This window comes from Rhinolophus ferrumequinum, chromosome 21, assembly GCF_004115265.2.
Source record: "Rhinolophus ferrumequinum isolate MPI-CBG mRhiFer1 chromosome 21, mRhiFer1_v1.p, whole genome shotgun sequence".
Taxonomy (NCBI): domain Eukaryota; kingdom Metazoa; phylum Chordata; class Mammalia; order Chiroptera; family Rhinolophidae; genus Rhinolophus; species Rhinolophus ferrumequinum.
The window spans coordinates 49,680,907-49,705,917 of NC_046304.1; the positions used below are offsets into that span (position 1 = coordinate 49,680,907).

Here is a 25,011-nt window from a genome sequence, read left to right on the forward strand (position 1 = left end):
AGAAAGGCTGTTTGATTCCAATTAACCATTTTCTTGGTTGGGAATTTATTCTAAGAGGGGGACCAGGTCTCCCAAACCAGCCAGGCCTCAGAGCAGTGCCGCAGCCCCCACTCCCACCCCAACACACAAGGCCTCCGGATGAGGCAGGAGAGGGGACCACCCTTATCGTCCTGCTGCCTGGCATTCTGGGGGACACTGTGGGGTGAAATGCCGGGCTCAGGGGAAGACATACTGGGGCCAGGGGATGGTCTGTACCTTCCCTGGGTCAGGAGGGCCTGCCAAGTAGCACACCCAGCATTCAGTTTGCACATGTGGTTCCAACACTTGTTCAGGGCCCCTCACATCTCATATAAAGAGCAAGACACGGGTTAAATGACTTGCTCCTGGTCACGCATCTAGTGAGGGCAGCTGTAAGCTATCATCAGCTCTCCAACCCATTCTCACCAAGCCTAAGCTCTTTCTCTAGCCCCACGGGGATGTGGTCAGGCGCAGGTGCTGGTGACCAGACGTTGTTTCCTGTCTGCTGTCTGCACTCTGGGCCGTCCGGAAGCTGCAAACCCCACTCACAGCAGTCCATGAATTATTTAGCATCTGCGCCAGCCTGGTAATGCTCTGACCTCATCCTCCTTGGGCTCAGGGCGCCGCTCTGACCTTGGTCTCCTTGCAAGGATGCTGATAACAGGAGGCTGGGGCCGTGCGTCCCTCTGTGGAATGCAGGTGATTGAAGGAGGGGACAGCAGTACCCTTGGGAGGTGGTGGGGGCCGGAGACCAACTAGCCTTGTAGCATGAGGCAGGTCTGCAGAGGAGAGACTATGACTCAGAAATCTGTTGGCCATGGACTCAGGTCTCAGCTCTTGCTTACTAACTTTGTGACCTCCAGCAGCTCTCTTGACCAGTCCTCCGTTTCCTCCTCTGTAACATGGAAGTACTAACACCGAGTTTGTGTTTAGTGTTCCAGCCCCTCAAGGTCACTCCTGAAAGTCATGGCCACGGCAGAGCATCCAGGATTTAGCTGCCCTGTGTCCAGATCTCTAGTTGGTCTCTAGTATAGATCCCACCAGTTGTCAGCCCTCTGGAGGTGCCACATCTTCCCTTTTCTGTCCCTCATGCATCGGGTCCCCAGAGAGGGTGGGATGGCAGGTTGCTGCGATTGGAAGGGGGTGCTAAGGAGAGGGAAAGCCCTTTGGCAGTGCCAAGGCAGTGAATGACAGGGATAAACAAGTTAAGAGGGTCCCCTGGGACACAGGAAGTCAAGAAGCCAGGTTGAAGAGCTAGGATTGAACTGCTTTCTGTCGGTCAGCAAATGTTGATTGAGTGCTGATTCTGGGGACATAGAGATGAGCAAGAGCTGGTCCCTGCTCTCTGGGGCTCACAGCCTAACTCCTCCTTTGCCAGGTCAGGCCCAAGGGCTGAAGTGGGAGTGGGTTTCATCCTGGATCCATGTTAGCATTAGGCAGGCACCTCCTGTTTCCAACAGGCACCCCTTCCCAAGGGCACCTTTGCTGTCAACAGGGCTCCTTGTGCGGGACCTGGTTCTTACTAGCTCCCTGACCTTGGGCAGCTTCCTGACTCTGCCTCGGTTTCCTCATCTGTGAAATGGACCTCAAGCTCCAGTTCTGCCTAAGCCTTGCAGTTGGGGCCCCCAGGAGATGGGAGGGACCCCAACCCACAGGGCTGTGCTGAGGGTGTATCCCAATGGCGTGACTCAAAGCCTGGAGCGGAGCTGGGTGGATGCAATGCCAATGCCTGGCTGTGCCTGGGACAGAGGCGCTGGGTCCCCGTGAGCAAGGGGGCCAAATCCCAGTGGCTCTCTGCTCGCTCCCCCAGGCCTCTCCAAGCCAGGGGTCTGGGAAGGAGCCCTGTGTTGATTCTAAAGCCGCAATCGGGGCGCACAAAGGCGACAGCTGCTCCTTCACTGTCCCACCGCAGCAGAGAGCCAGTGGGGACCAGAGACCACAGAAGCTTTTATGGTTCCTTGACAAAGCGTCACAGCGGCAGCCCGGCCCGGCCCTGAGTGGGTGTAGGGAGGGCGCAGGCTCCCGAATCCCTTTGGCTGCACCCTAGACACCCCACTCTCCCCCACACACCTGTAGTGGTGGCTGGTGGGGGTGGGGATCCAGACTCCGGCGCTCTCACTTCATTCTCCAGCGAGGGCCCGCCCCCGACCCCAGCCAACCCGAGGCCGCCTCTTGCTCCCCACCCCAAGCCCCGCCCGACATCCCTGCAACTTGATCCCAGCCACCGGACCAGCAGGGCAGGGACTGGCTGTTCAGTGGGCTCCCGCCGCGCTCCCCACTCCTGCCTGGGTCCTTCCACTCAGCCTCACTTCCCGGATTGCAGCCTTGTGGCCTTTTTCCTCTCCCCTCCCAGGCTGCAAGCCGCGGATCCTGGCCGGTACCTACAGCATACATCCCTGTATTTCTGGGCCTAGCACATAGCAGGTCCCGGTTCCCAAGAGAAGGAATCTCCCGGGAGGCCCACTGGGCTCTTTACATTACATGGGTGGGTGTAATGCAACGAGGTGCCCAGGGAGCCCCACCTCTGTCTTGGATCTGGCTCTAGAGCGGGGTTCTCAGCCTCGCACTGCTGACATTGGGACCAGATCATTCTTTGTGGTGGGGCCACATCCTGTGTACTGTAGGATGCTAAACAGCATCCTGGCCTAGATGCCAGTAGTACCACCACCTTCTTAACTGTGACAACCAAAAATATCTCCAGACTTTGCCCAATGTCCCCTGGGGGCAAACTCTCTCGTGGTTGAGAACCACTTCTGTGGGGTATGAAGTGGGTGCTGAGCCAGCCCACACAGGGCCCTCCCTGGGCCTGGAGCTGTAGGTCCCCACCAGCCCAGGAGTCTGTGAGGCACCCCCCCACGCCCCAGGCTAGTTCACAGACATCTCAGTCCAGCCTGGGGACTGAGACCCTTAGCCTGACAACATCTGGGCAGGACGTGACCAGCCAGCCAGCCAGCTCCTCTCACTGTGCAAACACCTTCTCAGTCCCTGCTCTAAGGTGGGTGCTGAGCAGGCCGTGGGATGGGATGAGGGCGACTCAGATGTTTTCCTGTCACTAGCAGTCAGCAGAGTAGTTGTGGCACCACGAAGAGACTCACACAGTATGTCCATCAGGCACCCTTGGGGTTCTTGGAGAGAAGCTGGGGGAGGGGGCCCGGTGGGCTGAGGCTGTCAGAACTGAGACGCAGGGGAGCATCCCGGTCAGCAGGGCTCAGCTATGGACCCCAGTCCTTGAAGCTCACCAGACGTGGCAGGGGCTCAGCCTGTTCTCTCCATAGGGATGGCAAAAACCTTACACACACACATTACACACACACACACACACACGCACACACACGCACGTGACACGTGCATGCACATACACACTCGAAGGTAAGGAGTGGGGTTTTAGGGAAGGACAAAAAACGAATCAGACCGAGCTGGGGAAGATTCCTTCCAGTCTCTTAACCAGGCCCGCGTGGGAGTGGTCATCACCACCAAGCGGAGGGCACAGAGAGGGTGGGGGCAGGACACTGTCGGCACCAACCCCTCCTCCCCACATGCAAAGTAGGATTTTCTTTTTTCTTTTCTTTTTTTTTAGATGAGTCTGTGCCTTTATGGCCAGGCAGGCTACTTGGGGGGAATGAAGCAGGAGGAGTGGCTGGCCCCGTACCAGGCTGGCTGTGCTTCACCGGCTTGTAGGTTATTGAGAACTTGCCCAGACACTGTGTTTCCCCTAAAATAAGACTGGGTTTCATATTAATTTTTGCTCCAAAAGACACATTCGGGCTTATTTTCAGGGGATGTCTTATTTGTTTCAGGTACCACAACCTACATTTATTCAAGTAACAGTCATGTCATCTTCCGGAACACCATCGTAACGTGCTAAATGCGTCTGTCTGGCTGACGATCTTAACTGGGGCTTATTTTCGGGGCAACACGGTAGTAGCCAATCAGCTCAGGCTTGATTTCCACCTGAAGGTCTTGCCCTTGTAGATACCGACCGTGCATCCACGGTCTCAGGCAGGATGATCATGTCCCACAGGTGGACTTCACCACCTCGGGCTTCTCCAGGGCTGGAGCCTCTTTCCTGACCTTGCGCAGGCGCTTCAGCAGCGAGTGCCGCTTCCTCCGCAGGCCCGGTCCTGCCACGCGCTGCTCGGCGCTGTCCGGCCACATCAGCTGCTCGGAGGCCGTGTCCAGCCGCTGGGCGAGGTCCACGCCGCGGTAGGTGACCTTGCGAAAGATCCGCTTCTTCTTCTGCTCCAAGGCTGCCATCTTGCCGGTTCTTCAGAAAGAAAGTAGGATTTTTCAAAAGGATTCACTCCCATACTTACAGGGAAGGTTTTAATAGTCCCCCACCTCCATACACATATTTACCTGTATTTGCATAGAGAATCAAAAGGCACCATAACAGGTAAAAGTGGACGGGGTGGGTCCCTGGGACCTGGCAGTGAAGGACATTAACTGGGGGAGGTTTTACTATTTCCTCCCTCCCTTCCTTCCTTCCTTCCTTCCTCCCTTCCTCTCATTCTTTCCTTCTCCATGAAAATAAATTACATATTTAAAAATAATTGATCTGAAAGAAAGAAACGAAGCCCCAAAGTTCACCCTGGAGCAGCGCCCCAGGCTTCACAAAGGCCAGACCCACAGCAGTGCTCGGCCACATTTCTCATTCCTCACCCTCCAAGAAAAGACAGGCGCCTCGTGTCCTGCCTAGTTTTCCCAGTGCATCCTCCCCTGGGGAGGGTTTTTGGGGAGGCTCAGAATGGGGGGGCCTGGAGAAGGCAGAGTGTGTTCATTGCATGAAGGTGGATGAGGCCCCCACACCCACCCCTACCCCCCCACCCCCCCGTTAAATACTTGCCATTCTGAGAAGACTGAATTAGACCGACGTTCATGGAGCAGGTGGGCATGCTGACGCCATTTGCAGCTTCTCTGTGTGTAGTTCATCATTATAAAACACGGCCGTGTCCCATCAGGCAGACAATACAGACACGGGAGTCACATTTGGCTCATCCATCCATTCATTCATTCATCAGTTAGTTCATCAATATTTATTAAAGGCTGTTCGCTGCCATCATCCTAACTGATATCAATTCCCACACTGAACTCTCTCCTAGCACCCAAGTCTGTCTGGCACACAATTCTACCTCCTCAAATCCGTGAACTCCATCTCTCCTCATCAATTCAGCCACATGTCAGATGTCAGAGCCACCTACACTACCGTTTCCGTGAATCCTTCAGCTACTTTACCCTATCAATAAGGTGCTGCCATACGGGCTGCAGGAACAGAGCCACCCCTATGTGTGTGTGTGTCCAGGACTTGTGTTGGGGGGTGAGGTTGTCTCAGATAGGAAAATGGGGCCAAAGGGGACAGACTGAGCTGGGATGAGAGTGTCTCTCCCTTGGTCATAATCATGAAGGTCAAGAGAGGAGTTTGCATCATTACAAGGTCCGTTTTCCAGAGGGACCAGTGAGTGAGTAGGGGCCTGGTGTATTGGTTTGCTAGGGCTGCCTGATAAAGGGCCCCCAACACTTCCCATGCCTGAGGTTCCATTTGCATCAGGCCGTATATCCTTCTGGAATTTTCAAGGGCTCTTTCTCTCCTCCCAGAATTCCTCAAGGAGGATCATGTGAGACTAAGATGAGGGGTGGGGACACAGGGCTGGGGTCCAGGACCCTGGGCCACTTGTCTGCACCATTTCCTGTCTAATAAAGGGAGGCGCCCTCTTTCATCCAGGCCACTGGGATTTTTGCCTTGACCTGAGTACCCCTTCTACCTTTTAAGGTAATCCTTTGTTTTCCCATCTTTATTTTTACATGCTTCCCACTAAACCACAAACTCCTGGAAAGGAGAATTGTTTGGGGCCGGCCGGGTGGCTCAGGTGGTTGGAGCACAGTGCTCCTAACGCCCAGGTGGTGGGTTCGATTGCCGCATGGGCCATGAGCTGCGCCCTCTACAGCTAAGACTGTGAACAACAGCTCTCCCTGGAGCTGGGCTGCCCTGAGCAGCCAGAAGTTGGCCTGAGCTGCCGCAGGCTTCTGAGTGCTGCAGCTTCTGAGTGCTGCCACGGGCTACCGTGTGCCACCGTGACTGGCAACCGACTGCCTCAGCCAGGGGGAGTGCAAGGCTCATAATACCAGCATGGGCCTGGGAGCTGTGTCCTACACAACTAGACTGAGAAGCAATGGCTTGAACCGGAGTGGGGGAGAGGCAGCAGAAGGGAAGGGGGGAAAGAAGAATTGTTTTATTTTTAATCTTCATGTCTCATCTTTGGGCCCAGGACTTGGCACAACATAAGCAGCCCTCAAATATTTGTCAAATAAACAAATAAACGGTGCCTGGGCATAGAGTGCCCCCTGATGGAATCAGAGAGCATGGCAGTGTCTTAGATCTTGGCTGCAACAGTCTACTTGGAGGGAGAAGGAAGAGGAGGCAAGAATTTAACGAAGTCTGAGCTGACATGCGGAAGAGGGAGGGCTGGGATTCAAAACCAGCCAGTGAGACCCAGAGTCCATGCTCTTAATCACTGTCAGCATCCATCCATCCACCCATTCATTCATTTTCAGAGCCAACTTTACGCATCTGACTCTATAGAAGGGTTAGGGCCGAGACACCAGGTCTCACAGCCACCGGCTTTGTCGAGTACCCCTGGAGGATCCCCCTCCTTCTCTGGGGAGAGTTTCTGTTGTCCAGTGGTTGGAGAGTGTGTCCTTGAAATCGAGTCCCCCGCTGACTGCTGTGTATCCTCCACCTGTTCTTGGGTGTGTCCAGGGTCTGTCTGAAACCTCTTTCCTGCCCCATGAAGCATCGTCCAGCCTCCGTCTTCCTCAGGGCGTGGGTGCCGTGCCAGGGCTCCCCCCAGATCAGCGGAATCAGAATCTCAGGGCTCAGATGGGGAAGATAAGGGGCAACAGATGGTTCAGGCACGGGTATTTCTAAAAAGCTCCCCAGCCTAACACACCTGCGGGGTGGGGACCCCTGGCAGCTTCTGTGGAAACAGAGGCGGTCAGCGGGACTGGGAAGCATGCTAGGACTATGCCTTTCTCTGCTGCTTCACCCCCCGTCCCACACACATACACATGTGCACTCTGACCCCTGAAACTGCCCACGACAAAGCTGAGCCTCCCATTCTCTAGAGCTGGACACCTCAGCAGCACTTAAGGTCTCACCCTCAGGTCCCTTCCCCTGTGGCCAACACACACGTTCAGAAAGGGGTTCCTGTCTGCAGGGAGCCTTGGGGTGGTGCAGCCTCCAGCCCAGAGCCTTGCTGGAGAACTTAACGGGAGGGGAGGGCAGGGAGGTGTGAGGCTGGCTTGCCTGTCTGCCTTCTCAGTCCTCAAAGTGAGGCTGATGCCCTCCCACCCCCACTTACAACCTCAGCCCCGCCCCTCTTCTAGGACCGTCCAACGGAGGCAGGAAGTTGAACAGCAGCCTGCCGCCCTAATGAGGCAGCTGGCCAGTGCAGGTTGGCTTCAGAACTAGTGGTCTGGTTGGGTATCTGAGCACCCACTGGGTTTCATGGGATTTGAACCAGGGGCCCAAGAGACCCCGAAGCTGAGCTCCAGAGTCCCCCATCCCTCCTGGGTGGCCTGGTCCAAGGGCTGGCCACTGTCCTGTTTCTTTCTCCATCACTTCTACCCCTTTTTTCACCTGCTCCTTCTTCACCACGCAGGGCCAGCCTGCCTCTCTGAAGCCCCCAGACTCCCTTCCCAAGAGGCTGGAGCCTTCCCCTTGTTGCCAGTCTACTGGCTTGGGATCAGGAAGGATTATTGCCACACACCTGGATACCTGTACAGAAAGAAGCCTCTCCACTTCCTGACTTGCAGAGATGGGAAAAAAGTCACCTGCTCAAGAAAGCTGGCAGTTCTGGCAACGACCACCAGATGGCACTGGAGCTGCTCCTGGCTGGCCAGGTCAGACTTTACCTGAGTTCAAAGAAGAGCAGCGTCTGTATAAAGTGCGGACTTCACTGCTTCTTGGCTGCTGGGTCCCACTGCCTGATTTGTATTCCTTGGTTCTGGCCACTTCAGGAACTAGGACCAGGCACCGTTGCACCTCCCAGCATGCCCCACAACCTGCCTGCTGAGGGGCTGGGTTTGGCCATCTGGTCTCCCCCACCCCTCTGCCCGCCCCCAGCTTCACTGTCCAGTCCCTGTTCACTCCCTCCCCACCACCCTGAATCTCTGGGCCCCTTACGTATCCCCTTGGGGCCAACCAGAGATGGGACAGACAAGCAGGGATGGGCTGGGATGGAGACCAGGTGGAACCAGGCGTCTGGAGCCAGGCAGGAAGTCAGGAATTAGAGCAGGGAAGGTGCTGGAATTCAGAGTGTGATGGAGTGAGTTGGGAACACCGGCGTCCAGGCCAGGCCAGGCCAGAGCAGTAAGTACATCTTGCCTTTAGCTCCACTGGCCAGCAGCACCTACACCACTGCACTGACTCCTCACTCCCTAGGGAGAGGTAGACACCAGCCCCTCTGTTGGAATCTTTGAACCGCATACTTTCGTTCTTGGTTTGCAGACAGCCTTCCCTGGTTTTACTTGCTGCCTCGGAACAGGGAGGGAGACACAGCCTCACCTACAGTTAGGGCTCACCTCTTACAAGCACTAATAACTCTTGACTTGCCTCGAGTAGCCCTTGGAAACACACACATTCTACCAGCTTCTGGAAGTGTCTGTGGGGAGACCACCGTGGTGCTGGGACAGAGGAGCAGCGGGGTCACGATGGTTGTAGGGGTGTGTGGGGGGTGGGGTGGGGAGGAATCTTCTGCCCTCGTTGAGGCCTTGGGAGTTGGTGGTCATCCTCACAAAATCAGAAATGCACACATTCAAGTTCCAGGGCAAATGTATCTCCTGAAGCCAAATATTAGAGGTTTTTGAACTGACCCCTTGCTGGTTCACCCCAGCTTTGGTCAGCACAGTGGCAGGACCCTACAGGGTGTGTTTTGTGTTCTTCTGGCCTGGACCATGCCCTGGGTGAGGAGGGAGGAGGAAGTGGAGCTGGTGGTGGTGCAGGCAGGTGGGGCGGGGAAAGGAAACTCCCAGGCAAGCCTGTCAGTTTAGGTTCTCATGGCTGTAATTGCTCAACATCCTCTTCCCCTGCTGTTCCTGGGTCAGCAGTTTGCGGGCCGTCCACTGCTTCTCATAGCCACACTCTCCCTCCCCTGTGCAATCACTCCCCGCTGCACCCCCGAGAGCCATGGAATGGTGGACGAAAGTTTGGGGGTTAATACCTACACACGTATTAAATGTAATTTTCAGGTTGGTTATCATACCTCTCTGAGTCGTGAGGTATTGAGGTTGACACATGCACATGGCGGGAGCTCAGTAAACCACATGTAAGTGACAGATGAGTGAATTCACATCTCCGTTCTCATTTTGAGCCTCTTGTGAAGTGGGCAGGGTGAGTAGCAGTATTCCCATTTCACAGAAGGGGAAACTGACTGGACAAGGACGCACAAGTGGCCAGGATGCAGCTCAGGGCCAGGCTACAAGGGCGCCGCCCCCCCCATCTGCTGTCCCCATTGTCACAGTCAGGGGGCCTCGAGGGCCAGCACCCCTCAATAACCTCCCGCCCTAGTCCTGTTCCCTGGAAGGACCCAGGTTATTGCCTGTGATTCAGGAGACACTGGAGGCCTGTGCCGGGAGGAGGTGGCTCTCTTAGAAGCCACCATCTCTGTGTGTCCCTGGGGAGCTGAGAGGGGGTTGTGGGTGGATGAGCAGCTCGATGCGGCCACTGTTCCCCCTTCCGGGTGTGCAGACTGCTGGCCTCTGCTGGAACCTGGTTTTCGCTGCGGTTTATGAATCTTAAGTGCTCAGCTGGACGGATTTTAACCTGCTCTCACCATTTTAAGTCCTATCCATTTCTTCTCCCTGGGGATGGCGTTTGGCAAGAAGATGAGAGAGGACTCGATGTCCTGGCCTTGTCTGTGTTTATCCCGAATTCCAGTTTCCCTTCCGTGGGAAGTGCAGTAGGCATGTGAGGCCAGGGCTGTGGTGGCCTGTGTGGTCCCTGCTTTTGTGAAGGCCATGAAAAGAGGGGACTGCAGTGATACCCCGGAATACAGAAATAGCCATTGCAGGGTACAAGGCTGCAGGGCGGTGAGAGGGGCTCAGAGAGGCTTGCAGAAGGAAGGGGAGGCTTCCGAGGGGATGGCTTAAGGAGTCATTCACTCCCTCCCACTGTGGATTCCCTGTCCTCGTGCCTGTGACATTGGCGAGCCCCAAGACAGTCTCTCCGGGTAGAGCCAGGAGCAGGCCCCTGGCTGGTGCGGAGCTCCCCTCCTAAGCAGCCCCCAGGGGTACCCTGCTGAGCTCCACAGGCCCCTATCAGAGCAGGTCGCAATCCTCCCCTCTCCAGGTCCAGGCACCTGTGAGGTGGGACAGGGCCTGCCGGGAGCCGGGCTGTGGGGACGGACAGTGCTCTCAGGCCTCAGGACTGCCACCCATCTGCTCATCCACAACTTCCTCTTCCTCTGTCTCCACTAAGCAGGAAAGCACGTTACCGCCATCACGAAGGGCTGGTTGGACTGTGGGTTGTTTGAGCTGCTTCCGCAGGTCTGGCCCCGCTGGGGCAGCTTCCCCAGAGGTGGGCAGGAAGGCGGGGTGTGAGAAGTCCGCGGGAGCTGAGACAGGGGCGGGGCCGGGCCATCTTGCTGGTCTCTCTCACCCAGGCGCCTGCGGAAGGGAAACCAGATGCTCCCAGGCTGTCCTCCTTCCCTGCTGCCTCTCCCCCAGCTGCCTCTCATTCAGCCGGTCCGTTTGCCTCATGGATCTGCAGTTATTAAACCCCGAGTTAGGTCCATTCAGCCATGACCAAAGTGCCCGGCAGGTAGTAGGTGCTCAGTGGCTGTCCATCCCCTCCCTGCCCCTTTCAGCACCAGCTCACCCAGCTGTCAAACTCTTCTTCCCATTGCAGCCATATCATGTGGACCCTTCCGCTCTACTAGGGGTGGGTAACCTCTTGGTCTCTAGGCCGCACTTGAGCCCCCCAGCCCCCTCCAGCCCATAGTGAGCTTGTGGAGGAAGAGGCAGACTGGCTGGGGAGCCACAGACTGCCTTGGGGACAAGGAGGCCCTGACTTGTGCTGCCTGGCAGAGGGAAGTTCTGCTGAGAAGCCCCACAGCTCAGTCACCCCCAAATCTTTCCTGGGGCCCCTATAGTTAAAAAAACCTCAATGCTGGCACTACAAGTGTGCCTGAGCGCCCCCACCCAGCACCACCAACGCCCTCCCCACTGGCCCCCAAGCCCACGTATCCCAACCCAATGAGAGGCACCCGCCTGAGAAAGGGGGTGCTGGCCTGCGGCCCCAGGCTTGGCCTTCCCTTGGTCTGTTAATCGTCAGTAGGCGGCAGCAGGAGAGGCGCCATTTCCTTAATTTTCTGGCATCAAGTGGCAGAGATCAATTCCCCGGGCCATTTCCTCTTTGCGATAGTTTAAGTGTTTATGTTCCTAAGGAGAATCAAATCCCGTAAATTATTCGTAAAGCATAGTCTCCCTATTGAATCCTATTTTCCTATTGCTTTTCCTTAAAGATGTATTCCCTTGGGAAAAAAACTGGCCTAAGGATATTATGTCACATTTGAGTATTTTCATTATTATTATATTATGCTATTTATTCCCATTGATTAGCTATTATTATCGACATTTTATAGAAGCCACGGGTTTCGTTCAAGATCACACCGGCAGTAACTGGATGAGTTAACGAGAACCCAGCCTCCTGCTTCTCAGTCTGGGGCTTCCTCGTCTTAACCTTGACATTCAGACCGTAACATGCCTTTTGGTGGTTGAGTTGGAAAATACGTGTTTCTGGGGAAACCTGACAAGTATTTGACAAGTAAACCGACAAGTGTGATGCCTGCCCTCCGTGTTCCTGTTTCGTTCAAGATCTTAATCTTGAGCTTCACCGGTGTTAGTTCATCTGTGACTGTAGTGTTATAGAAATTCTCCCGATGCCTACCAAACTGTCTTCAGAAAGTTCCAGAAAGTAAACCAGCAAGTCTCCTTGGTTCCCTTGCACTCGCTTCTGCGGAAGGTGCTCCTGTGGCCTAAAGAGCTTGCTGAGTACCTGCTCTGGGCCCACCCCTGCGCTGGGTCCAGTAGGGGCCACACAAGAAGACCACAGCCTGAGGACCTTTGGGCCAAGTTCAGGACACATTTCCAAGACTAGTTCCCTGACCACCAGCCCACAAGGTAACAGGGTGGGGGCGGGTGTTACTGGGCCCGACTAGAAGGAAAGCTGGCCTTGTGGTCTTGGGGGATGGGATGGGGGCAGGGGGATGGGGGTGAGTGGGCGGGGTTGGGGGGGCGTGCAGGACGGTGAGCTCGGGAGGGGGGCGGTGTTTCCTCACTGGAAATAATGTACAGAGACTGCAACTCAAACGGGATTAAGTAGGAAAGTGCACAGTTCCTGGGGTGTCTCAGCCAGCCACCCCAGCTTTGCTCCCTCAGAGTCCTCCATTTTCTGACCAGCTCTAGGAACAGAACCAAAAGGAAGTTGAACAAGGAAGCAGCAGGCAGAAAGAAAAGCAGAAGTGGGAGCCTTGGAGACTTGGCCCTCCCCTTTGAGGAAGATTGAAGCTTCTGGTCCAGCTGGGACCTGATGCTGCTGCAGGCGACCTCTGTGCTGGAGAGATGATGACCCAGCAGGACCGAGCACGGTGGCTGCCTTCAGCTCTGGCTCTGCTGCTTCTCTGGGTCCCAGGTGAGGGGCTGCCGGGGGAGGGTCAGCGGGAGGGAACGCAGAAGGGGTAGGGCTGCAGGAGCTGTTACTGAAAGCACCCTGAGTCTGGACTCCATACTGAACTCAGAATGGGATGCGCTTGAACCACCGTGCAAGGTGGACAGATGGAAGGACCGCACCCTGGGAGGGAAAGGGGCGAGGGTTTGTCTCTCCTTAGGCATCCATCTGACCCTGGGTGAGCCACGGTGAGGCAAAGGGGTTGGCACAGAGGAAGGGCTTTGCGGGAGGTGTTCAGATGAATTAATACAGGAAGAAGGAGGGCGAGAAGCAGGAAGGACGCAGCCAGCGGAGTGGGTGGAAGAGTGGCTGCCCTAAGCGCACCCAAGGGGCTGTGTTTTGACAGGGAGGCGCCCCCCTGGTTCACCACTTCCAGGGTATGAAGGAAGTGTGGGAACTGGGCAGGAGGAGGTCATGTCTCAGGGCGGTGGAAGTGTATAGCCAGGACCTCTGAAGGGTTAGGGCCTAAGGGCCAGCGGGGGGATGGGACAGAGGGGAGAAGGACGGCAGTGGGAGGTAGAGGAGGGCAGAGAAACTGGGAGGGGAAGGGAGGAGACTTTCTCCAGTAAGAAGAACAGGGCCTCCTTCCCATAATCTATTTTCTGTACCGCTCAGTAACTAACAGCTCTTCTCAAACAGGTTCTATTTCTATTTCTGTCGGAAAGCTATGACTTTTTGTGAATTAATTTGGAAATGGTCATCCTCTTCCCACTAGTTTGTCTACTGACCTTCTCAGTGTTCTTGTGTTTTCACGGGATCTGCCTGCATTGAGAGCTTGTGGTTCCTTCCTGATATCTGTCTCACTCACACCCATTTTCTCACTCAGTGTCCCCAAATGCCACATGAGGCCTACCAATTATCACCACTTGACAGATCAAGCATCTGAAGCTCAGAGAGGTTAAGTAACTTGCTTCAGAACACACAGCTGCTACACCGTAGAGCAGAGACATAAACCCAGATTCTTCTGATACTCTTTCCACTACACCTTGGCAATGGCTACTGAGCATGTCAATAAATGTCACACCTATGACAGGGCTTGAGGACAGCCATCTCTGCAGGGCATCTGCTTACCTAGGCCAGGAAAGGAGGTCCTGACGGGCCCCCTGTGGAGTGACTGACAGGAACTGGTGGTCAGTTTTGGCACCAGGGACATAGAGCAGTGATGGGGATTTGAGAACCTGAAAAAGCAAGTAAATTTAAGGAGTTTTAACTCTAAGAAAAGAGAGCAAGCCCCTCCCCCATCCCCATTTGGGGGCCGGATCACAGAATTGCAAGGGTGACAAGTAGCTGCACACACAAGTGTCCAGGGTAGGGGAGGAATCCTCCGTGAGGTGGCCAGCATCGGTGTCACACGCCTCATCTTACTCGCCCAGCTCTGTCTCTGAGAACAGTTTAGGAAAATGCAGACGTAAATCTTGGAAACAAAAAAACGAGCTTCCTTAGAAATTAAGTCTATAAGAGCCGGGCGAACTGAAGTCAGACAGGATGAAATGAAGGTCGTCATCAGTAAACTTTTCATGCATGTGAATGATTTTTATCCACAAGCTTTACCGAGCATGGCCAGTGTTTTGGGGACTGTTTGGCAGCCCTCTCTCTATCCTTGGTCGTAGTCCCTTGATGGGAACAGAGCTGCATGCCAGCAGTTCTTCAAGTCCCTGAGGTGCTCAGGGCCGCGGTGGGCCTCCAGGGAGAGCAGGGTGCTTGGGGTGAGTTCTTGTGGTCCTGACAAGTTTGGGAGTGGGAGGCCCCTGGTCAGTGAGGGATGGGAAAGGCAGCAAGAAACAGGTCAGGGTCTGGAGAAAGGGGCTGCTGTGATCAATATCTTGGGGTGACAGAGAGGAAAGGGGGGGACACTCAAGATGTGATCTGGATGATAGAGGATGGCTGATGTGAAAGGGGGAAACCTATGGGGGTGACTCCAGAGCACCCCGACCCTAGCCCATCTGGTGAGGAGCCGGGACTGGGCTGTGTCTTCCAGGTTCTTTGTCTCTGAGTGGCCCCAGCACCGTGACGGGCACTGTGGGGGGATCCCTGAGCGTGCAGTGTCGGTACCAGGAGGAATACAGAAAATATATCAAATACTGGTGCGACTACCCGTGCTTGCCACTGATGAAGAAGATTGTGGAGACGACAAGGTCAGAGAGAGAAGTGAGGAGCGGTCGTGTGTCCATCAGGGACCATCCAGCAAACCTCACCTTCACAGTGACCTTGGACAGCCTCACAAAGGATGATGAAGGCACGTACATGTGTGGGATCGATATACCATTGGCTCAGGACCCCCTGTTCCAGGTTACGGTGTCTGTGTTCCCAGGTGAGCCGCACACCCTCCCCTTGTACCAGCTCCGGGGCACCTAAAGGGTCTCAGGTCGGAGTAGCCGAGGCAGGAATCAGATCAGAGACTTGGAGCAAACCAGGGGGGAGAGAGAGAGAGAGAGAGAGAGACAGAGAGAGAGAGAGACTTCCTGGAGGAGCTGGCGTCTGTGCTCAATCTTGAGGAATGGCAAGGTGTTTGTCAGGTGAAGGGGAGGCCAAGAGAGCAGCGTGTGCAGAGGAGAGGAGGGCAGGGGAGAGGAGAGGAGAGGAGAGGAGGGCAGGGGAGACGCTGTGGGTCAGCCCCACAGAAGCCCAGAGCTGCATGGGGAAAGGCTGGGAGCTGAACCCAGAGGCAGACAGGGGAGCTCTAATTAGTGACTTGTCAGATTTGTAGTTTACGCAGACATTTCTGGAAGCAGCATGTGGCTGTGGCTGGAGGGGGACAAGATGGGGTGTGGAGGTGACTCAGAGGTTCTCTGGAAGACATTTCTGGAAGCAGGATGGATTCAGGACTCTTGGGGGTGTACCTGCATCCTGTTAGATGCTCAGTTGGCGCAGGACAATCCTGGGGAGAGTTTGGGCCCATGCTCCTCCATCCTGTCCCCTTCCTGGGTGAGCATTTTGTGTGGAATCCAACACAAAGGTGTTGGCAAGTGGTGGGAGAGTCAGAAGAAAGGTCCCTGGGTCTGATTTGTGTTTCTGCGCCAGCAACAACGTCAGCATCACCTGCAAGTGTCACTAGAGCCACAACCTCCACAGTCACAGATCAAATCCCAACTGTGTGCACAGTTTGGCCTGCCGTGAATGCCACCCACAGCGCGAACAGCCAGGAGCATGTCCTGCCGAGCCGGGGCTGGGGGTAAGGCACCCTGTCCCCGTGTCCTGGAGGGGAGGAGCCCAGGGCACCACCTCCTCCCCTGGCCATGTGGTCCTAGAGGTGGGGGTGGGAGTCACGCCCCTGCTGGCTGGGGTCTCTGGCTCCCTTTGCACCAGACCCAGGCTGGAAGCCGCAGTCTGTACATCCTGGCTTGGGCTGTTAAGGCCACGCTGGCCCTGCCCTGGGCTCCAAGAGAAGCTTCTTGGGGAGGAGCTGGGAGGTGAATGGAAGGAAAGTAACATTTAATGAGCTGATGACCCCCCACCAGGCACGTGCTAACTGCCTTACCTGAGTGTTCTCATATGCTCCTCACTACAGCTCTGCACCCTTACCACCCTCCCTTACAGATGGGGAAACTCAGGCTCGGACAGGGTAAGCGGTTTGCCGGCTCAGGTAGCTACAAGAGGCCGGCTGGGCTTCCCACCCAGGGTTATGTGCTTAGGTTATCCCCTTTGAAATAGTGATTCTTGACCTTGTTTGGGTTTCACAAAGCCGAGGAGAAGGACAACTTCTATAGACTGTCTCCCTAGAGAAATGCATGCTGTCCTAAACCATTTCTGGGGTTCCCAGCCTCCCTATCCTGACAGCACCTGGTGTTGTGCAATTCAGTTCTAGCACTGACACCTGGAGTTAGCACAGACTCCACAGCTTAAGGGCTCCGTCCCCTAAAACTACCTGACTTTAGATGCCAGAGCATTTTGGGGATCCCCAGGCCATCACACTTCTGACCAACTGGATGTACATTTGGGGGTTCCCACTGGAGTCAGGGCACATCACTCACGTGGATACGGATGTGTTCACCAGCCAGGAAGCTCCTCCAAGCTTTGGTGTCCAGAGTTTTTATTTGGGTTCCATCACATAGGCACGATTGAGTCACTGGCCACGTGGTTGAGCTCAATCCCCAGCCGCCTCCGCCCCCTGAAGGTCAGGCTGCCTCAGAGCCCTACATGTGGTGGGTCCTTTAGTGACCAGCCCGCATTCTGAGTCACCACATCTCTTAGCACAATCTCTGTGATGCAAGGGAATCCCAGTAAGAGGGAAATCCCCAGGGTTTAGGGCCTCCCACCCAGGAGCCAGGATCAGAGGCCAGTTAGATTCTTCACTACGTGACAGCCTTTCCACAGGCTTCCTACCAACACAAGGGACAATCTTAATATCAGGCAAGGTGAAATTCAGATCCCAAACACACCGCTTCCAGGAACTGACTCTGCAGATACACACAGGGGGGACAGAGCTGGGTTTTGTGGGGCTTTAAGCCTGTGCCACGTGGGGGGAGGGGCGGTGCATCTTTAAGAAAAAGACAAGAACTTTAGAATGCAAGGCGTGAAAGAAGGGGCCCAAACCAGTGAGGGGCCCGAACCCTAACTGCTTCCGGGTAAGTCTGCGGCTGCTGGTCCCCAGGTGCAATGGTAGAGCTACAAGGTGGTTCTTTGTAGCAATGTTCGTAATTGTAAAAGACTTGGTGAAATGCCCGTTGAGAGGGAAGAGTTAAGTAAATGATGGCCCACCCATGCAATGGATGTGAAAAAGAATGATGGACTTCTGTATGCACTGACGCGGAAAGATGTCCAAGGTGTATTGTTAAGTGAAAAACTAGTATTTGTACTATGCCTCCTTTGTGTGAGGAAAGGAGGAAAATAATGTGCATTCATATTTTCTTGTCTGGAAGGTTCTTAAGTATACTGTGTGTTGGGCTGGGGGAAATTGGGTAGGTGGGGTTTGTGTAGAAAGGAGACTTTATGCTGTTTGTTTTTTAAAATTAGATTTATTGGTGTAACATTGGTTAACATTATCTATAAAGGTCAGGTGTAAACTTTATAATTCCACATCTGTATACTTTATTGTGTGCTCACTACCCAATGTCTAGTCTCCTTCCGTCACCATGTATTTGGCCCCCTTTACCCTGTTCATTCTCCACCCCCACCCTTCTCCACACACACCCTCTTCCCCTCTGGTAACCACCATTCTGTTGTCTGTGTCTATGAGTTTGGTTTTTTGTGTGTGCATGTTTATATATTTGTTTTGTTTGTTTGTCTGTTGCTTTCTATTTTATATCCCATATTCGAGGGAAATCATATGGTTCTTGTCCTTTTCCGTCTGAATTATTTAACTTCGCATAATACTCTCAAGATCCATTCAGGTTGTCGCAAAAGGCAATATTTCATCTTTCTTTTGTTGCCGAGCCGTATTCAATTGTATATCTGTGCCCCATCTGCTTTATCCGCTCATCCATCAAAGGGCCCTTGGGTTGTTTCCATGTCTTGGCTGTTGTGAATAATGCTGCAATGAACACAGGGGTGCAGATATCTTTACAAATAAGTGTTTTCAATTTGGGGGGGAAGCTACCCAGAAGAGGGGTTGCTGGGTCATATGGTAGCTCTATTCTTAATTTTTTGAGGGACCTCCATACTGTTTTCCATAGTGGCTGCACCAATCTGCATTCCCACCAGCAGTGTGGGAGGGTTCCCTTTTCTCCACATGTTCGCCAGCACTTGTTGTTTGTTGATTTATTGATGACAGCCATTCTGACCGGAATGAGGTAGTTTTGATTTGCATTTCCCATATAACTAGTGATGCGGAGCACCTTTTCATATATCTGTTGGCCATTTGTATGTCTTCCTTTGACCTTATTTTTTTTTTTTTAATATGACCTTATCCATCTATGGAAACAAAGGAGGGAAGGCAAGACTCCCCGCCCCTCCTACACCATTCTGTGTCTCTCCTCCAGGCTCCATGTACTGTTCTCCTTGTTAGCAGTTCTGCTGCTGCTTTTGGGGGGAACCTCACTGCTGGCCTGGAGAATGGTTCGGAGACGGAGCAAAGGTGAGTTTGATCAAGGCGGGCAGGCCCTGACTGTACCCTCCTGTCTCCAAGGCTCTAAGTCCTTGTTCCCAGGATGGGCATTGAATGTATGCCCTCAGACTGTATATGCTGGGGGACCCTAGAGGGCAGACCCTAAGCAGGTGATGCTAGTACGGTGGAGACAGGCTGTGGGAGGGGGGCCCCCCCGACGGAGGCCTTTCCGTGAAGCACTGTCCCTCTTCTGTCTAAAACCCTTGCATGACCTCCCATGTTCTCCAAAGTCCCGGCCCCTCCAGGACAGTCACTGTCCTCCAGTCTGGCCCTGCCCACCCCTCCGCCCATCCTTACACCCCGAGAGGCAGCTGTTCCCAAGTTCTTGTCTCCTGCCAAGAGCTATGACCTGTCTCGCCTTCTGGGTTTTCTCTGGGCACCTGGAAAGAGGGCCTCTCCTGCCCCCTTTCTCTGCCTTACTCCTGGTGGGCCCTAAGGGCTGCCCTCAGAATTCCTTTCCTGTAGGACCTTATCCTGGTCCCCAAAGAGTAGGGTGGGGGCCCCTCTTGGGTGTACCTCTGTACCTCTACCATCATACCGTGTCTCCCCGAAAATAAGACCTAACTGGAAAATAAGCATGATTTTTCAGGAGGACACCCCCTGAACATAAGCCCTTATGCGTCTTTTGGAGCAAACCTTCACATAAGACCCGGTCTCATTTTCGGGGAAACACAGTAGCCCTTTTTCGCCCAGATGGTCACCGCTTACTTCCTTGCCAGCCTCCCACCAGCCCGTGCGACTCCTTAAGATCAGGGACCGTGACTTGAGCAGACACATAATCAGTGTTTGTTGAGTGAATGTATTGTTTAACATCTCCAGCCGCGATGGCAGCCCAGGAAGCTCCTGGCATCTGTGGTCCAGTTGCTCTGCTCTGAGCTCAAATTAAAAGAGAGAACATGTGTGGTGCACCCAGCACCCAGTGACGGTCTGGCACTCAGTTAGTAAGTACTCACTAAACACTCGATGAGTGAATTAAGTAAATAGAAGAACACACAAGAATGCTTCTTGGTGCTGGCTGGAGGCTGACCGTCTCCTGCAGGAGCACAGGTTTCTGCCTGAGCTGACATGTGAGCCGATAGTTCCCTCCTGTGCTAAGAGTTCTTGATTCCACGAACAGAAGGTTCTCTGGGGAATCTTTTTCCTGACTTTCAAAGGCTGCAGTGAGATTGGGTGAGTGGGGAGGGGATTATTCTCTCCACAGCCGCAGTGCTACTTGGGAGCTGGTATGTGCTGGGGGCAGGGGTAGGGGGCTGGGGACACGTGACCACTGCCTTCCGCTCTTCCCTCCAGCCCGTCCACGCCTCCACGGGGCCCAGCCTGTCGCCCTATCAGGGCTCGGGTCTTGAGGAGAGGAATTTGTGTCAGCACATCTGTAAGCAAAGAAAACTACTTCCTCTTCCCATCTCCTGCCCCCACTTCATTTTCGGGTGCCCTCCTTTTAAACTTCAGCCGACATGTAGGCACTGCCTACCACGTGGGGATTTTCCCAGCCTGCGTTGCTTCAAATCTGTGGGTCCCAGGGATTCCCGCAGTACCCTTTCACCTAGAAAGGATCCTCTTTTAAAAAAGGGGCTGTGTGATGGTTGTAGAAAACCACAAGTAAAAGCACAAAGGAGGAAATAAATCCCTGTAATAAATAAAAACTAAACTCCCACCACTGAGAAAACCAACCCCTGACATTTGAGGTATGTCCTTCCAGTCATTTCGATGCCATCTATGCACATATGATTTCTTAAAATGTTTGCTTCATACCTTTATTCCTCTCTTAAACCTATTTTTCCTGCGCTTAACGCATTGTGTCATTTTCCCTGCAATTAAATGTTCTTCTAAAAATCCCTGATGGCAGAGTTCATAGGTGTGTGCGTGGATTACACCTTTTTACCTGATCCTTTGAGGAGACAGGCTTTCTGTTCAAATATCCTGACTCTCCCTCCCCCGCTTTGCAAGCCTCAGCTCCTGTCTCCTGGTCACATCTGGGCTGTCTTGCCGTTGTCCCCTGCCCCTTTGCCGTCCCCCCCACTCGCCACACCCACTCACAGTTCTCCTCACTCACTCACTCACTCACTCGCTCACTCACAGAGCAAAGCTGTCCTGAGCACCTACTGTGCGCCAGGCCCTGTGCTGGGTGCTGCGGGGCCACTGGGGACCACTGTCTTTAGACCAGGGTAGACTGGACCTATCCAGGTGGCTATTGTCGAACTTTCTCAATGGCACCTTCCCACCCCAGCAATGTGCCCCCACCTCTTCCCCACCTGCTCTTTCCATCCTCCCCATCAGAGCACCTGTCCCAGTTGAGGGGGTAGGTGGTGTGGAGCCCAACGCAGCACTTGGAGCAGAATGTGTTCACAACTCAGAGCTCTGGTTGCGTGTTTGTGAAGTCAGTTGAGCGGGCTCAGGAAACACTTCTGTCATACGTGGTCTTGTGTCTCCGACTGTAGGTATCATCTCACCTTTGACTTCGAGGGTCCCTAAGGGGTGGACACTGCCTCTCCCTCTGGCATCTAGTGCAGCGATCCCGGGGCATTCTGGCTGGGGGTGCACCAGCTCCTGGGCCCCGGGTTGGAAAAGCCAGGGTGCACAGAGCTGTGCTCAGAGGCAGAAGCAACACTGCAGGTGACAGAAGGGGAAGGTTGTGTGCCCTGAGCTGTGATCCCTCCGAGCTCTGGGCTTTCTGTGTGTGAAGAACCGGCTCCCAGGCCAGGGGGATGGAGCAGACGAGCCCGGTGACTTTTCATGGTATGGTGCAGTTCCAGGTCTTTACAAGGACAGCTCATAGTAGTTTAGTTTAGTTTAGTTTTAATTATTTTAGGGCTTGTTAAAACAGATTGCGAAACCCATCCCCAGAGTTTCTGATTCACTATATCTGGGCTGGGGCCTACGGGTCTGTATTTTTTTCCTTTTCTTTCTTTCTTTCTTTCTTTTTTTTTTTTTGTGGTAAAAAGCACATGATATAACATTTGCCATCCTAACCACTTTTAAAGTGACAGAACAGTAGTGTTAAATATATTCACACTGGTGTGAAGACATCTCCCGAGCTTTTGCATCTTCCACAGGTCCTCTTCACGGACATCCTTCCTTCCTGTCTTCTCCCCCACCCCCGGGGCATTCTCTGTGAGGGACTGTTTTGAGAACTGGTTCTGTTTGCCACCCTCCCCAAGCTACAGCTGGCCCGTTAGTTCGTTCATTCACTTATTCATTCACTCCCTCTTTCTTCACTCATTCATTTCCTCATTCACTAATTCACCCTGTCAACCAACCCTTGAGTTCCAGCCGTGCTGCAGACCTGCAGTGGGAGGTCCCTAGGGCCCCCGTGTCTAGGCAAAGGCCTTTCTCCAGGTGGGTCGTAGGGAGCGCCAGTCCCGCCTTGTTCTGGGACTCAACCTCCTCGCTCTCCCCATTCTTTGTCTCTAGCTCGTGAGAATCTGGAGCCCCTGCAGGACCCCGGCCAGGTAAGAAAGGCTACCAGGAGTGTCAGTGGCTGGGTGGGGACACAGGGTGCTGGGGGTTGGACTGTCCCGTTGCTAGTGGAGGTCTAGGTGGATCGTTGATGGACAGAGACGGATCCTCACCTGGCAGAGCTGGTCACTGGGTCTTGTCTCCAGCTTTGGCCAGTCTGTCCCCTTCCCCCAGGGCAAGTGAATGAGGCAGGGTCCTTCCAGCCCAGCTGCTGACCTGAGGAGGGTTCCAGTACTGCCCAGGGAGGACCAGAGCAGGGGGTGGGGAGGCAGGGAGGCAAGGCGGGGGCACCTAGAGCATACAGGGAGGGGCAGATGTCTACAGAGAAGCAGCACAGAGGCTCCCCTGGGCTCAGCTACCAAACCCCGGCCCTCCTCCCCGCCACAGGCTGCCCAGCAGACTGAGCCTTGCTATGCCGATCTGGAACTGTTGCCATGGCCCGTACTGGAAGAGCCCGTGAAACCGAGGCCGATGGAGGTGGAATACAGCACCGTGGTGAGTGCCAGGGCCCAGCTTCCAGCATGGGGACCCTGGGCTATGTGTGCCAGGGGCATCACCATAGGGCATGGCAGCAGGCAGAGGGACGAGGGCCTGGCTTGGTGGTCTTACGTCTCTCCAGGCACAGCCACACGGAGAATGGGGCAGGTGCAGATTTTGGCAGAGCTTGGTGTCATTGTGGCTGGGGGGTGGGGATGGGCTGGGAGCCAGAGGGGCTGTCGGAATGGCCAGTGAGTATAGCACCGAGAGCCAATAAAGTATAGCTTTTGTTAAGTACCTACTATGTGCCATAGACACAGTGTTAAAGCCTGTGATTGCTTACAGTTTGGGCCCCAACATTTCTTTGGTATCAACTCTGCTTTTCAGGTTTTTATCAATGATCCGTTGCAGGTCAACCCCTAGGCCGAGCCACTGTGACATAAAATAATGGAAGAGGCTGCCCCTCAGGGTCACGACCGTGCCCTTAGTGGAAGAATTCAGATAGAGGCTGGGGGTCCATTTGGTGGAGAAGACGAGGGTGGGGGGTGGGGATAGATTAAGCATCAGACATGTGGCCCTGAGATAGCAACAGGGCCTTGTTTTTCTACTTGGGAGCTGATGACCTCAGAGTGGACCTCAGGGACCCCCTGCTCTGATGCCTGGGACTTTGTGCTGTGGTTTGACCAGGCGGGTAGTGCAGGCGGGCAGACAGGATCTCAGAGCCCAGTCCTTACGGGAGAAAGAGGCAGGACAGTGGGGAAGGCTGGAGCACCCCCGTGGAGCCTCCCCACGGCCCCCTCAGGTGTCCCCCTCCTAAGCGGGGGGTCCGTGCTTCCCCCACCTCTCACTGAGTCTTGGGTCTCTTTCTCTCTGCAGGGGCCCTGCAAGGACAATCTTCACTACAGCTCGGTGGTATTCAACCACCAGAGTCAGGATTCTAAGGACAAGGCTCCCTCCCGGAAGCCCCTGCTGGAGGAAACAGAGTACAGAGTGATTAGGGCATAATCCTGCGTCTCTGGCCTCACCACCTGGCGGTCTCTGTGGACCACAGAAGCCCGCGGCCGGCTCCCTCACCCTCACTCGCGTGCCCCTCAGCCTGCTCCCCTCATTGGTGACCCACAAGGCAGCTGGGCTCCTGTGGGCTGTCCCTCTTGCACCGTCAGCCATGTGGCTTCACGGAGGACAAGTGGGGACCTGTGGGAAACACTGCCATCCTGCTGACTCTTGTCACACCTTTTCTCTTTTTCTCTACTTCATACCAGCTCTGTGTTAGAGGACGGGGGCCCAGTCCAATGGGATTCCAGGCATTGACGTGGCTCACATAGGATGTTACCTCTGAATAGCTTTGTAAATCCAGCCCCAGGAAAGTGTCTGGGTTTGCTGGGGAAGGGGACAACTGGCAAAGAGCCAGGAGAATGCAAAGGCACCAACATGGGGTCCCCTCGTCTCACAGACAAGGAAACTGAGGCCAGAGAGAGGCAAGGCTTGTCTGTGGCTCCGGAACCAGCAGTGGGCAGGGTCCTCGGTTCCTCTGGACTCTTACATGAGGTTTATTTTTTATTTTTTTTTCAATTGTAAAAATGTGTTTATTCACAATCCTTGAGAAGTTACCATTCCTTCAAAAATTTCTCTATGAACAAAATTCCAAAAAAAATTATAATAGTAGCTTATGCCAAACCAAAAATATACATCCGATGTATACAAACTGTAAAAAGCATACGAGGTTTATTTTTAATATGAGAGACCAATAAAGTTTAAAATAGCGTAAGAGAGAAGAAAGTTATTTAAACAATGCCTTCTAGGTGTCTGCAATCCTGTATTAAAGAAAGCTTCTGGCTTTGATCTCAAACGAGCACAGAGAAGCTTGGAGGATCCAAGGGGTTGGGGACATCCTGAGAGATGTCTTCTTTGGGAGGGAGAGGGACAGTCACAGCTGATTCTCTCCATTCTGGAAAATGCTGCAGGGGGATTCCAAGCTTGCTGCAGACAGTCCCGGGGCTCTCAGAACCTCGCCTGCCGTCCCTCGCCCCTCGGCTGTGCGAAGTCTCCGGGGTTTTCTTTCAACTCAACAAAATTTTGACTCATTTAAAGTAAATATTAGTGAAAAGCAAGGGATGTATTTCATTTAAGTCAAAACTTTTTGTTTTTATCCACTGACATTACAATCAAATTGTACCCTTTGAGCAGTTTTCTCTGAGATGTGGGCCCATGGCTTTCAGAAGATTCTTCAAGGGGTAAGTGGGCCCCCCGAGGGTGGAGAGACACTGCTCTGGTTGGTGTCTTCTTTAGATTTTTC

At 54.0% G+C, this 25,011-nt stretch overlaps 1 protein-coding gene and 1 pseudogene across 1 annotated transcript; one reads left to right on the plus strand and one right to left on the minus strand.

Moving 5' to 3' along the window:
- Window positions 1-3,624: 3,624 nt before the first annotated feature.
- Window positions 3,625-4,272, minus strand: LOC117013951 (40S ribosomal protein S15-like; annotated as a pseudogene).
- Window positions 4,273-11,964: 7,692 nt separating this feature from the next.
- On the plus strand, window positions 11,965-24,479 carry CD300A (CD300a molecule). The gene is made up of 8 exons (XM_033091756.1): window positions 11,965-12,192; window positions 12,472-12,703; window positions 14,718-15,050; window positions 15,761-15,911; window positions 18,658-18,752; window positions 22,194-22,231; window positions 22,626-22,733; window positions 23,592-24,479. The coding sequence occupies exons 2-8, from the start codon at window positions 12,634-12,636 to the stop codon at window positions 23,718-23,720; spliced, it is 924 nt and encodes a 307-aa protein (XP_032947647.1). The 5' UTR covers window positions 11,965-12,192; window positions 12,472-12,633; the 3' UTR covers window positions 23,721-24,479.
- The last annotated feature ends 532 nt before the right edge of the window (window positions 24,480-25,011 follow it).